Raw genomic sequence first — 14,378 nt, 5'->3', positions numbered from 1 at the left:
TTAAATGCTACGGCTTACCTGAGTATGGCTGCTGACCACATCCATCCCTATACGACCACACTGTACCCATTGTCTGATGGCTCGAATCATCTCAAACTGGTTCCTTAAACATGACCGAGTACCTAAATCACCAGGTATCAGCCCAATGGAGAATCTTTGGGATGTGGTGGAACAGGAGATTCACATCATGGATGTGCAGCAGACAAATCTGCAGCGACTGTTTGATGCCATCATGTCAAAATGAAGATTTTTTTAAAAAACATTCTGCTTTTATCAGCTAATTTGGGTTCAAGCGTATATCCCCAGTCTGCTGATTATTATAAGAATATGCCTAACAAGCTGACGCTTCTCCAGCTTCCTTGTTTATTTTAAAACTTCCATTCTTCCGCCAGCTCCATGCGGACTCAAGTGACATCGTTTGGAAATGCACCAGATTTCTTTTCTGCTTATGCAGCGTGAAGGGCACAAGTAAGTTTTACTCTACCCCCAAAATGTTAAAAACAATTTACAAAAAAATAAAAAAACTAAACTAAATACAACATAAAATTAAACAACTTGACATTTTTTTAAGGCCAAGATAAGATAAAGTGACATAACAAAGTGCCCAAAGTTGACCAAAGCAGACAGAAAACAAAGGAGATCTTTGGCTGATCACACTAATGTAGATACATAAAGGCAAACAGACACGTACAAAGTGACTAAATAGAAAGAAGTAAACCAAACTGTAATCTGTAACCAAATAAAAAACATATGTAAAGTAAATAATTTGAATTCCCCCCGTGATGTATCTTTAAGGAATTCACACATTCAGACAAAAAACTCAACAACAGTTGCAGAAATGCAGTCCCAGCATGCTTCACAGGCTGCCTAAAGCCTCTCGTCGCTGTGGCTGTCTCCACCCTCCGAGTTGGAGTAAGATCTCTCATCTGCTGAATCTCCAGTCCACACCTTTTGTTCCCCCTGCTTCTCCTGCTCCCCTTGTTCCCTCTGCTCCCCTTGTTCCCCCTCCTTCTCCTCCTGCTTCAGTTTGTTGACATCCAAGTTCTCCTGTTTCTGTTCACCTGAGAGTGTCTTGTCTTCGCTCGATTCACATATCTGGACCTGCTTTTTGCTCCCTCTCCTCCCATTAAGACCGCTCCTGGCCAAACATCTCCGCACGGTGGACGGGTCCACCAGGGTGCCGCTGGTCACCGCCAGCTCTGAGGTGATGGCGCTGCTGGACATGGTCCGATTCTCCAGGAAAGTCAGCTTAATGAGTCTTTCGTCCGCTTTACTTAGTTTCCTCGGTCGGCCGCTGCGTTTCTGATCTTCAACCGTGCCCGTTTTTTTGTGCTTCTGCAGAAGAGCTTGGACAGCACGTTTGGAAACACCTGTCTGCCGCGAGATTTCCGCCTGCGAGAGACCTTGCTGGCGCAGGCTCACCACCTTGTGTCTCGTTTCTATGCTCACTTTAGCCATGGTGTCTGATCTTCCTGATCCCAGCAGCCTCACCTCATCCAGGTAGACCAGACGACAGGAATCACAACCACAACAGCAGGCGGAAGAGCGTCTTCTTCTGCGTCTTCTTCTTGATGCATACTTGAGGTTGGCACACATCTAATTGGTGCATTACCGCCACCAGCTGGTCCCGATAGCGTTCACTACTTGAAATCTTTAACAGCCAGATTAACTTTTATTTTCTTGAGGTTTTTGGACCACTTTGCGTCTCCTGTCTTCATTTTTCTAATAGTCTAATACAACATGTTTGATGTTTTTTCCTGTTAGGAATGACAGATGGGAATCTCTCCTGCTCCTTCCCAGAACCATTATTCTTTCCTTTCTTCCTTCCATTGCTTTTGCCACCTTTTCAACATTTTCTGCACCATGATGCTCTTTATTCCTGTCAATCTGAGTTTAACTAAAAGATTTGTTTTTTAAAAAGAACTTTATTCATGAACATAAGTGCAAACAAAAAGACACTAATAATAGTTTTCTTCAATAACTATCATTACTGCCTTTTTGTTATAGTTATTCAAATAACCTATATACACAAGGTGGGGTGGCTGTGGTGGGGACTGAGAAAGAAAACATGAGATCATTTTAAAATAATATATATATGAGGATAGATACATAGACAGACAGGCAGACAGACAGACAGACAGACAGACAGACAGATAGATAGATAGATAGATAGATAGATAGATAGATAGATAGATAGATAGATAGATAGATAGATCTTAGATCTTAGAATAGATCATCTTTTCCTCTACTTTGATAAGAAACTCAGAAACAGTGACCATCACTCTAATTGATGCATCTGTATCAATTTGGACAAAACTGCAGTGCTGATGAATGTATGCCTGCACTGTATGTTTAAAATAAAATCCCTATCCTTGCTCTTTCTTTTCCATTAATGTAAATTCTTCTGTGGCAACAGGAAGTATTTGTCGCTTTTGCCTGTAATGGCACGGTCTGACTAATGTTTAACTGGCCTATTTTAAGTTCCGTTGCTCTCTGAGTCTAGCCTAAGCGCTTTGTTTTTTCTTTCCTTTTCCCATCAAGCTCTAAAGAACGCCTCGTGTTGGATGACCCCATTCATGGCCCTGTAACTTTGCTCAGCAGTTTAGTGTTAGCTGCTCCCTTCTGATTTCTAGTGGCATTCCACCCAGCTCTGCTCGTTATGCTGCTATTGAGGTTGTTTTACACGCAGGTGCACTGGGTGCAATTGTATGTTTGTATGTATCTGATGCTGAACCATACACTACAATACTCCATAATCTAATACTGGCCTGATAAATCTGCTGTATATGGTCCTCATAGAATTCCCGTCTGCTTAGTTATTTTCGACTAAACATATGAATACATTTAACACTCTTGCATTTCTTACTGTTTTTCTTCATTGTGTGTGACCCATGTAATCCTTTCATGAAACCATGACCAGCTCTTGATTACTTACATTTTCCACTGTAAAGCTTCCCATGTATGACATGTATGTATTTATCCTTCTGTAGTTTTTAAAAGAAATGTATCTGTACAATAATTTGTAATGCCTATTTTCCTCACTATCACTAGTTGACCTTCTCTTCACATCGTGTCATATTGTATGTCATGGCACTTTGTTTGTTTACATTGCCTTTTCTAATTTCATGTTTTAAACATAAAGCTGGTTCACTTGCACTTCTCCCTCTTCTAAGCCCACTTTCCATTTTATTATCTATATAGTACTTTAATCATTCATTTCATATTTTTCTTCATTGTTTTGCAGATTTGGATTTTTAAGTTATTGGTCTGTAATTTCCTAGTTCTCTATCATCTTTCCCTGGTTTTCACATTGTTACTACCACTGCTAACAGAGCCTCCCAGTCTCTCTTATACAGCTCTAATAAGATATCTCTAGATGTCTCACTAAGATTGGTTATCATTACATAATGAATTAGATTTTCTCTTAGTGCTGAATCTGCTTTAATACTGATTCTGTCCCAACTTCCATCATTTAGACATAAAACCTTTTCCATATTTTCATTTCTTCCTCGTGTCTCTTGTGCAGCTGAAATAATTTATTTTATTTCAAATATTTATTTCAGTTGTGTCACAAGTTAAACTCCACAGGACTCTCTGGCTGGATAGTACTACACTCGTAGACACGAGTGTATAGTACTGAAACTGTTTGACTCCACAGCTAGAAGGAGAGCCTCCATTACTCCCGGATGCCAGAGTCTGACGGTCCTAAGATGTGTGCTGTTTGCAGTGTAATAAAGCAAAAGTATGCAGAAACCAAACAGGTGTGAAAATACAAATTTAATATGAAACAAAAATAGGGACTCAAAGTAAAATGAAATCCCCCTATCATGTTTGGCTTATCCATAATGATTCAAAATCAAAAGTTATTATCAAAGTTTACATCCTAAAATAATACTATGGTTAAATTTTGAGAAAACTAACAAACTGCTCTTTGTCTAAAGCAATAGTTATTTCCCAGTGTCATTCATTAATTCCAGTGAGAGCCTACTACACAGGTTGTAAAAACTGATGGACTAAAAACTTCTTCCTGGTGTGTCTGCCCCACCCTTGAGACTGTGCAGTGAGACACAGCAAACCATCCTGGTTGAGATGGAGTGCCTGTGCAGTCTGAATGGACTGCTGAACTGTACCTGCAATAAAACATTAAATTGCTGTCTACAAGTGTCCAGACATATTCAGGTGCCTGCAGCACCAGGTGAACTCACCATGAACAGTGTGATTCTAAATTTAGGGTTTAATTGATAGATTTTTGGATGCTTGTGTTTATTGTCCCGGTTTCAATTTTAGCGTATGTTGCAAAACAACTCAAAAATTCTAAAAATCATACAGTGACACTTACATTTTTAGATCCTGCTCCCATTTTGTTTTGTTTTCTAATCAGGGCATTTAAAAAGTGTGAGAGGAGCACAGAAAACAGCGAAGAACATGAGCTGCTCTCTTCTCTTCTATATCCTGGTCTCACACTCATTAGGAGCTTTATGGTTTGTCTTTCTGACTTTACTGAGCTTTGTATTTTTACCGAGACAAGAGTGTCAAATAACTGAAGATGATGGTGAAATACATTATCTTGTTAAGGTCTTTAATCAGGTTAAACCCACCAATTTCAAGATCAGACTGGACATTACTGCTATCCCTGGGGAAACTGAGTAATTGGTGCAGCAAATATAAAAAGGTCCACCAGGGGAAAGGTTAATCATCTTTACAGGATAACACATGCAATATGGATTAAATGGATGTCCACTAATTTTCACAAAAAAATATGTCTATGTGACCTGGTGAATGCCTGTCTCTTTAAAATAAAAAATAAAGTTTTTTAATAGGCAGAACAAGGAGAACTTAACAGCTTCACAAACGTCTCGTATTTATTGCACTTTCTACTGAAGTGTAAAAATATTTATCAGATAATAATTTTTCTTTGAAACGAATACAAACACACGGCAGCTGAACATGTAATATAGTTTTGCACTTTAAGTTTAACATGAACTGATCTATATAAATATAATATATAACTCTGAGATTGTTGACATGCTTGTCTCAGGATAGTGTGATGGATAAAAATGCCTGATCCTGATTTTGCAGACATGCAATCCCAAACCTATCAGGGAGCTCCAGCGTGCTTCACATGTCGCCTAATCTGTCTCCTCAGTCCTCTGGCTCTCCAGCCTCTGTGTTAGAATCAGAAATCTCAGCCTCTGAATCTTCAGTCCAGACCTCCTGCTCCCATTTATTGTCATCCCAGTTCTGCTGTTGCTGTTCACCTGAGAGTGTCTTGTCTTCGCTCGTTTCACACATCTGGACCTGCTTTTTGCTCCCTCTCCTCCCATTAAGACCGCTCCTGGCCAGACTCCTCCGCACAGTGGACGGGTGCACCAGAGTGCCGCTGGTCACCGCCAGCTCTGAGGTGATGGCGCTACTGGAGATCTTCCTATTTCGCTGCAAAGTCATCTTAATAAGTCTTTCGTCCGCTTTACTCAGCTTCCTCGGTCGGCCGCTGCGTTTCTGATCTTCAACCGTGCCCGTTTCTTTGTGCTTCTGCAGAAGAGCTTGGACAGCACATCTGGAAACACCTGTCTGCCGCGAGATTTCTACCTGTGAGAGACCTTGCTGGTGCAGGCTCACCACCTTGTGTCTCGTTTCTATGCTCACTTTAGCCATGGTGTTTGATCTTCCTGATTCCAGCTGCCTCACCTTATCCAGGCAGGCAAGATGGGCGAATCACAACCACAACAGCAGGCGGAAGTGCTTCTTCCTCACGGTTTTCGTTGGCACTGAGTTAGATCCCTCGTCGGAGATGCTACAATGGCATAATGAGCTGAAACTAAATTTCAAAGCTAATATTCAGTCTTATTCACAAGTTATTGAATATTTCCATATGAAAATGCACGTTAGCCCTTTATCATTGGCATTTATTTATGGTGAACGTCCTAGATTTCACAGAGCTGCTGCAGAGATGAGGATCACTGCAAGGTTGCATTCACATCCAGTGGAACCAAAGGGCAACAATGTGTTCCTGGGCCCCCGAGAAAACAGCAGCTACACTGATTGGAAATGATTGGCTGATTACTCCACCCATCAATATTATTAATGAGAAAAAATGACTCTGACTTTAATCCCAAAATATTTAATATGAGTTATGATTCATGCAACCACCAATTCACGAACATGCACACAGGGTTTGATGTCAGTCATATGAAAAGCCGCTCTTCTGCAGGCAGGTTAATAAACATGAAGGAGCCAGGAGGAGGTCACTGTTTAAGATTAGAAGGGTTGCAGCTAAACTAACCTTAACGCAGTTTTGCCTGTACTCAGTTCACCTCTGATTACAAACAATAATCTCAACATGTGTTATGTTTTGAATGTGTGTTTTCAACATGAGCAAAAAGCTTGGTTAAACACATCTGAGCTGTCAATAAAATCAATTGTTGATGAATTAAAGTAACCTGATTTATTATTGACCTAAACAGGAGGGGGCGAAACAGCCTGCTACCAGACAGAACTGTTTACTCCCGCATCAGATACCAGACAAACACAAAGGAGGAAAGAAGAGGAAATCATTTCTGGGTTGTGTTGAAACATTGGTGATAATATTGAAAGAGAAAAGCTGACAATAATTATTTGGAAGCAATACAGAAAACCAGTGTGTTGAAGCATTATGCCTAAATTGTATGTTTTTCGATATATAAATAAAATACTTTCTGTGGTAAATTTATGCAGAGGTACAAAAAATTTTCCAGAGAAAATTGGATAGATTCCCAACGTAAGATGACGGATTACCTCAGTGCTCAGGTGAGCATATATGTGCACGAGTAACTGCCACCAGTTAGTGTCTGCTGTGATGTCTCTTTCTTTATAATATCTCAAAAAACACATTTAGGAGGGAAAATAAGATTACGTTACTGCAGGTCCCTGTGGACTCCAGTGAAACCTGAAGCACTGCTGTGAAGGTCAAAGTGTTCAGTCATTTTAAGATCCTCAAATGAAATTTAGACCATTGCAGCTGCCATAGTTACAAAGCAACCAACAAAACTTTTCAGCTCAGTACCGATGCTCTTTTTTCCACTGTCATATAGGTAGCACACTTTGGATATGCCTTCATTGTGGTTTCTCATTTGTCATAGTAATCACTGAAACTAATTGTTGTTGCTGATGACTAATTTTCTAGTTTGACCTGAAGTCCTGATCAAAATTATTGACTGACTTGGACATTGAACGGGCCACGTTCCAAGCCTCATATGTTTCTCATGCTATGTCTCTCTTTGGCGTGCTGCTCTTTCAAAGAGAAGGTTTTTCACTCTGATGACCTGCAGATGTTGCATGACGTAGTGCAGGGTTGTCCATCTGTCTGTTTGTCTTTTGATTACATTCTTCCAGCTGTAATATTTGTGGAAAGATATGTTGACAATGTAGACAATTCAATCCTTGTTTTAAAACACATTAACATTAGGTGGGACTGCATGGACTTACATCTAAATATTAGTGCCATAAATACGATCTGTATCATTTGTGAATGTTCAGGATTGCAAAGGCTACCTTATGTGTTATGTATACAACAGCAGTGCAACACATTTGTGACAACATTTTATTCCATAAATAAACAAAGTCGATCATGGCATGAACAGTATTTTACAAAATACAAGCACCTGGCGTGTGATTTTGTGAACAGTGAGTAGGTTTTCACCATAGAAACATTTAAAGGGCTGACAAACATATTTCACAATCTTTAAATACAGTTTGTTCCAACATACAGCGTGCCTCTGTTTCCTCTCTGTTACATCAGTGAAACACATATGCTTGCTTTTAATCTTTTGTTTGGAAAGCTATGAATAGATTTTATTTACTTTAGTTCGGTGAGATCAACTCAAGGAATGTTTCTATATACGGCAGTATGCAAAACACTATACAGCTGAACCCAATCTGGCTGAAAAGATTGGCTCATTCAGGTACCACTAAATGGGATGAATATTTTATATCTCAAAGAAAAAAGATTTATCCAAACAGCTTGATGATCCACACCAGTTGTTTAGTCTCTCCAGATGCTGTTATCCAATAGCATCTGGAGCTCTGTTCTTAGTCTCTCGCCTTTGCTGGATGCTTTTTACTACACTCTATATCTTTTTATGTGCCAGATAACATACAGCATGCGTTGCCTTCATCCTTTGAAACGGTGGCTCAGAGAGGCAGCATATCCAGGAGCGCAGACTTTGCACGGTTTGCCTTGCAGGAGTTTCCCATTTTTAGTAATGCGCTTCACTTTGACTCGGGGGGATTTTTTAAGCTTAGATACAAAGTGCTGACCAGCGTCGCCTCCTCGTGCACTGAGTCCTTTCCTCCTGAATGCCTCCTGCACAGGAGCGACAACAGCCTCTTGGGAACCTGACCGCTGAACAGAAGGTAAATGCAGGGATTCGCGCAGCTGTTCAGGCTGGCAAGCAACATCAGGATGGTGAAAGTGGCAGCTGGAATTAAAAGAGGAGGGCAAAGTGTCACGTGTCTGCCAAGCAATCTCACCTGCTACCTAGAGATGAGTAATTTGTGTTTGTGCGTAAATACACTCAGGTTCTGCGTAATTAGAAAACGTAAAAGACCACATGAACTACATTGATTATGACGATCACACAGCAAGTATACGCAATACTTACTTTCTGTAGGCGCCTGCTTATCCCACGCGGACCACAACTGGACAGTGAAAAACGGAGCCCAGCAGACTATATAAGCGAGTACTATGACCACCGTCATCTTCAGTGTTTTCACTCTAGCCTTGGACATGCCGGCAACACCGCTGGCTCTGGATGGCAAACCCACCCTTCCCTTCTGCTGAGTCTTTTGGTAGATGTTGATCTGGATGGCTCGGCAGATGCGCACTTGGCAAACAACAACTGTGATAACGGGTAAAACAAAAATGACCAGCGTGGTCCAGGTGATGTAAGTCTGCAGCCCCCATGGCTGGATAAATGTAGCCCAGCAGTCAAACACACCCGGTGTAACCTCTACCTGTGAGAAAATGAAGACCTGAGGCAAGCTGCCCAGCAGAGAAATCCCCCACGCGACGCACACGGGGACATTTAGTCTCGTGCGTGTCCGCTGAAACTTTACCATCGGGTTGCAGATAGCTTGGTACCTGTCAACTGTCATCACCACGATCATGTAGGTCGAAGAAAACATGCCGAGAACTTGCAAGTACTTCACAAGTCGGCACACCAAGTCCGGTCCGACGAACCTGTCTGTGATGTCCCACAAAAGCTGCGGACACACCTGGAAGAAAGTGACGACCAGGTCCGCCAGGCACAGGTGGAACACGAAGACGCGCATTCTGGACATCTGTTTGCGCTGTTTCCACAGGACGAGCAGCAGGCTGGTGTTGAGGACGGCGGCGCTCACGAAGATGACACTGAGCAGCGCGATCTCCACCTTGGCCAGACTCTCATCTCTTGGCACATCCTGTGCCTCCACAAAGTCACTGTCATTCATTGTGATTGAAGACCTTCGATGTTGACGAAAAGTATCTGAAATGAAAGAAAAATAGAAGATTTTTATTTTATGCAAACAAACAAAAGTCAGAACGTAATTTCCCATTATAAAATATTTTTTGAAAAGAAGATTCTGTTCCATAGAAGTAACTGCAATGTGGTTTATTTCTGTATACCTGCATAAACCTCAGATAATATTGAAGGCGAATGGAAGCTTTACTCCTGCAGTCGAGTTCAGCTTGCGAATGCTGTCTGGTGTTAATCTGGAAGGTTTCTACTGTGCCTCAGTATTTTATGTCAGAATGAAACTGGGTGGAGCTCATATTCATTGAATCTGATTAGCATTTCTTACACATAAAAAAAGGCATGGGTTAATCCTGATAATTAAGTATAAAGCATACGGGAGATTACTGCTGGCGGATTGTTGTTTAGGCTAAAGAAGAGACATCATGTGATTTTTATTGCATTATAAAGCTTGACTTTCAATATGTTAAAAAGGATTCCTTGATATTTAATATCAAGTATAATAGTATAGTGTAGTATATATAGTACTATTTATATATGTATATATATATATTGAAATATTACTAAATTGCTTTTATTTATTTTTCAGGTGGAGGTGGGTGACAGTCTGTTTTCCTGTTGTGATTTCTTTTTAAATGTATTTTCTTGTTGCTGCTTCTGCACCACGTACACCGCGTACTGAACGCATCTCTTGTTGCATGTCGTCACGACCAATCAGAGCTCAGAACAGTTCGACGTTCCACACTTTCAACCGGAAAAGTGACTGTAAACAAACTAGTTGAGAAGTAGTTTTCTCGCTGCGGCGTTTAAAAGTGTTTTTAACTTTTTCTGTTTTATAAGATAAGTAAGCGACTAGACAGATTAACTGATACGAGTTTTATAATTTCGAGTAGCTGCCGTCGCGGACGATTGTAAACATTTAGGGAGCTACTTGCTAGCGTTAGCTTCTACAGCGACTCTCGCTGCGATAACAGTTTAGCGTTATTTAGCTCCAATGTCTCAAGAAGGAGAAGAGTCTCTTCCTCTGGTCCGTTCCCTGAACAGTCAGATACCAGTTAAAGTGATGTTTTATAACCGTAGTCCCCGTGTCGTACGGCCTTTGTGGATAAATTACCAGGGAGAGCCGCATCCTTACAATGACATACAACCTGGGAGGGAACTGAGGATGAACACTTTCGTCGGTAAGACAGCTGCTTAAAGCGATCAGCTAACAAGTGGCTCTTTGTTTAAGATCCAAAATTTTATTCCCACCGCTACTATTGTAGCGAGGGTGCTTACTCAGGTATTTCTAGGGATATAAAGCTTTGTTTAGTGGAAATAAGCAATGAGTTTTACAGGAATGCTGGTATCACGTGAACGCAGCTTTCTCAGCCAGGGGCCCAGCCCAGAGTAAAGGAAAACAATGGATGTCTAGGATTAGGCTTACTACAAACACATATATATTGTTTTTATGCAGTTCTGTTACGTATGATGTCTTTACAGACTGGTAGTTAGCGCTCGGTTATTTGCGTAATTTTAATGATTCTGTTTGTTTAAACAATATCTTTCAAACCTGTGCTGTCAAAGCACTTTGATGCCGAGGTTCTTAATTAATTAATAATAGTAATAATAATAATAATGATAATAATAATAAGCCATGTCTTGGAAACTGAACCTAGAAGTGTATCATGAAAATCATCATGAAAATAGTGTCACCTTTAAAGCATCACTCTTTAATATGCAAATTAGACAAATTTTGGGTTAGTTGTTGGGATTTTTACCACCTGTGCGCTTGTGCTATGAAGCGAGTTCAGCATGCCCATGGTAAATATCTGTTATTTAGAGTCACTTACTGTGATATCTGCAATCAAGACAAGTGGTCACAAGAATCTTTTTATGAATTCACTAAGGTAATCCACTATTGCTGATGGCAGCAGTGACCAGTCACAGTTGGGAGAGGAAACATACGCTGAGGTTAAACGTATAATAGAGACTGAAAGTAGCACAGCTGCAGTGTCAGTGTGTGTGAGAGAAAAATCACCGTAGAGTCATATAGTATTAAAACAGCTTGAAACACTTTGGTCAGTAGGATAGGAAAAGAGCTGTTATATTAATAAAGTTTAGCTTATTTGAAGCCAGGAGGGAAAAAACGCAGACTCCGACTTAACAGATTTATCACTATCACATTGCTATCAACACAGGAAATCTGATTACTAACAAGTATGTTAATAAATTCATGTTAGAGACAGCGGTACATTTTTATTCTTTCAGCTGCAGCCTCAGACAAAACTCAAATGTAGGATTAGTCTGATTGTAAACAATAAGAATAAAGTTGTAAAATGGTTTGTAGCCAAAAGGAAAAGAAGGAATAAAGTGACATTTAACAATCTATATTTACCACTGATGCTCATCAGGGAAACACAAAGACATTAAGACACTATTTAAAAACGTAAGATCCTCCGACTGTCCACACAAAGAATAGTTACGCTATTTTATGGTGAACGTTAGGCTGTGATTTTGTACCTGTTGATCCCTAATCTCGAAAAGGTACAACAAAAGGACAACATAAGTTATCATGGCGATATACTCTGATAGGAATTTAACCACCCTGGTACTGCAGAAAACCCGGGGTTAACTGTTCGTAGTACAGGCCTCAGGCTTCAACTCTTAAACAGTGTTTCCGCTTGTATCTTTTCTAGGTCACCCGTGGATGTTCAGAGATGCAGAGACCGATGATCCTCTCAAGGTCAACAGCAAAGAGCTGTTTCTTCCTAAGCCAGAAAGGGGTGGAAATGTGACACGTGCCAATATCAGTTTACCAGGTAAAACATCAGTTATATTACCTGAAGTATCTGTGCCAAACAATTATGATTTAATAGTAAGTGTGTGTTGTAAGCTAATTTCAGCGTTTGCACAGTGATTGACATATTGATTAAATCATACAGACTAATTTTATGAAAATAATATGTAATAGTTTCTCTGGATATTATAGAAATCTTACCAGCTGTTTTTTTTTCATCATGCAATTTTCAGAAGAAACTACACAAAATAGTTTGACAGATGTTTTAATTAAGAAACTATGAGTTTATTAATGTTTGATTCACTTTAAACTATTGGCATAAGAAATTTTGGTAAATTTACAGACAAACTGATCTATATTTGACAAAATATAGTTGAGTTGACAAAATATTCCACACTTTTAACAAGCATTTGTTTACACAGTTTACAGTCTCAAGGATCGAGCTCTTCAGGTTACTCGGCGTCTTGTGCGACCAGAAGACTACAGGAGGTTGGAAATAGCATGGTGTCTCCACGAGGAGCTCGAAGATCGCCCGAGTGTTTCGAAAGATCTCCAACGCATAAACCAGCGAGTAGCACAGCATCTGAAAGAGAACACACAAGGGCAGGAGTGATGATTAAAACAGAATGGATATTTATCACACAAGGACAGATGTTCTTGTACTTTCAGAGAAAGTAAAAAACTTTAAAGATGAGATGAAACACAGGACTTACTTCACAGTGGCTATAAACACATTTTTTGGAAATCAGTTTCAGTTTGATCTTCTGTTTGTTTGTCACAGTTGTTGAACAGAAAAAAATGTGTTTTTTTCCTTTTTAGTAAGAGTTATATGTAATATAAATCCATCTTCTGTATGTAGCCAGATCTCTGTAGAATTCAGAGATCTGTGTTGTTTATATTCTTATTAGTAATGCTTGATATGAGGCTATCTTGCCATACCTGCACAACTCCCTTCAAAAATGGATGCTCTGTTGTATTTTATTGTTGTAGCTGTTAAATCTGTCAGAAATATTGGTTTATTAGGAACAGGTGAGACTCTCATAAAGGTTAACTCGCAGATGATTTCCAATGTGGTGAAAATACTGTGACTGAGGAGCTTCTCCTCTTGTTTTTGTCTTTGAAATTATTTTCTTGATAACACATTGCTGCTGTATCTAAAATAGTTTTATTTGTATATTGAATAAAATATATACAACTTTTATTAATGGATGGAAGCCTTGATACCTTGGAACAGTCTTCAGTTTATATTGCTGTTGTAGTTATTGGTGCTGTCTCTAAATAAAGCAAATTTATAACAGTTATGTTTCACAGGATGTCCAGGGGATGTGAGGAAGTAATAGTTGTAAGAAAAAGAAGATGTAAAGGCACAATCATAAACTGAAGAAGTATTTTAAAACAAGTTATTTCAGGGTGACAGCTAAGCCATTGGATTCAGCAGTAACAAAAAAGTAAAGCTGCAAAATTTACAACGTGGTCAAAAGACGTGTCCTCTACTCAAACATTACAAAGACCAGTGCCATACCTCTCCTCCTCTCCACATCTCTGCAATTAGCTGAGTGTAGTCAGCTGCGCCTAACCTAAGCACATTTTCACAAGAGTCTATGCAGTCCTTTGAAAAACGTGGAATGCTAAGAAAAATCAACTTTTTCAAAGTTAAACAAACCACAAGATTTCTGGACCGATATCCTTTAGACAGATGAGAGCAAAGCGGAGATACACAGTGCCACATTTAGAGAAAACCAAACACAAACACCAACTGTCCAGCCACACAACCTGGGTACCTTGCAGTCACTGAACAGACCAGGAACACTTCTGTATACCAAAACAGAATCCAGTGAGGCCGTTTGTGCAACAGGTAAAGCTTTGCTCAAACTGGGTCATTCAACAGGACAACAATCCCAGGCTCAGCAGCAAATCTAGAAAAGAATTGCCAAAAAAGAAAATAATCAAGGTGTTGTGATGTGGTGGGACCTTAAAAGGAGCTGTGTGTAAATGAATGCCAAGATAATTAATGCATTTATTTATATTTTAAAATAAGAATAGATGAACTCTAACAAGTACGTATAATTAATACAGGTAACAGCGTAATTGGGTACACAGGAGTAAAA

At 39.8% G+C, this 14,378-nt stretch overlaps 2 protein-coding genes across 3 annotated transcripts; one reads left to right on the top strand and one right to left on the bottom strand.

Annotated features, from left to right (window-relative positions):
• Positions 1 to 7,573: 7,573 nt before the first annotated feature.
• On the bottom strand, positions 7,574 to 10,069 carry LOC100698829 (vasopressin V2 receptor). Of its 2 annotated transcripts, XM_003441298.4 has the most exons (3): positions 9,644 to 10,069; positions 8,640 to 9,503; positions 7,574 to 8,456 (listed from the first exon to the last, which is right to left on the bottom strand). In XM_003441298.4, the coding sequence occupies exons 2-3, from the start codon at positions 9,466 to 9,468 to the stop codon at positions 8,248 to 8,250; spliced, it is 1,038 nt and encodes a 345-aa protein (XP_003441346.1). In that variant the 5' UTR covers positions 9,469 to 9,503; positions 9,644 to 10,069; the 3' UTR covers positions 7,574 to 8,247. The 2 variants fall into 2 exon arrangements, with proteins under 2 accessions (XP_003441346.1, XP_025763220.1); XM_025907435.1 differs by having other exon boundaries at positions 8,640 to 10,069.
• A 150-nt stretch (positions 10,070 to 10,219) lies between these two features.
• On the top strand, positions 10,220 to 13,479 carry vhl (von Hippel-Lindau tumor suppressor). The gene is made up of 3 exons (XM_003441465.5): positions 10,220 to 10,672; positions 12,170 to 12,292; positions 12,693 to 13,479. Exons 1-3 carry the CDS (start codon positions 10,486 to 10,488, stop codon positions 12,881 to 12,883), a joined length of 501 nt encoding a protein of 166 aa, XP_003441513.1. The 5' UTR covers positions 10,220 to 10,485; the 3' UTR covers positions 12,884 to 13,479.
• The last annotated feature ends 899 nt before the right edge of the window (positions 13,480 to 14,378 follow it).

This window comes from Oreochromis niloticus, linkage group LG5 (genome assembly GCF_001858045.2).
Source record: "Oreochromis niloticus isolate F11D_XX linkage group LG5, O_niloticus_UMD_NMBU, whole genome shotgun sequence".
Classification (NCBI taxonomy): Eukaryota; Metazoa; Chordata; class Actinopteri; order Cichliformes; family Cichlidae; genus Oreochromis; species Oreochromis niloticus.
The sequence above is the reverse complement of the archived record's forward strand: the minus strand, read 5'-3'. Positions and strand labels throughout refer to the sequence as shown.

Excerpts from the sequence above, each read along its gene's own strand:
- LOC100698829 (XM_025907435.1), bottom strand. The coding sequence starts at position 9,609 with ATGGAACAGAATCTTCTTTTCAAAAAATATTTTATAATGGGAAATTAC. Across the intron at positions 8,457-8,639 it reads TAAGCAGGCGCCTACAGAAA|CTGCCACTTTCACCATCCTG; the intron begins GTAAGTATTGCG and ends TTTTAATTCCAG.
- vhl (XM_003441465.5), top strand. The coding sequence starts at position 10,486 with ATGTCTCAAGAAGGAGAAGAGTCTCTTCCTCTGGTCCGTTCCCTGAAC. Across the intron at positions 10,673-12,169 it reads GAGGATGAACACTTTCGTCG|GTCACCCGTGGATGTTCAGA; the intron begins GTAAGACAGCTG and ends TATCTTTTCTAG. Across the intron at positions 12,293-12,692 it reads TGCCAATATCAGTTTACCAG|TTTACAGTCTCAAGGATCGA; the intron begins GTAAAACATCAG and ends TTGTTTACACAG.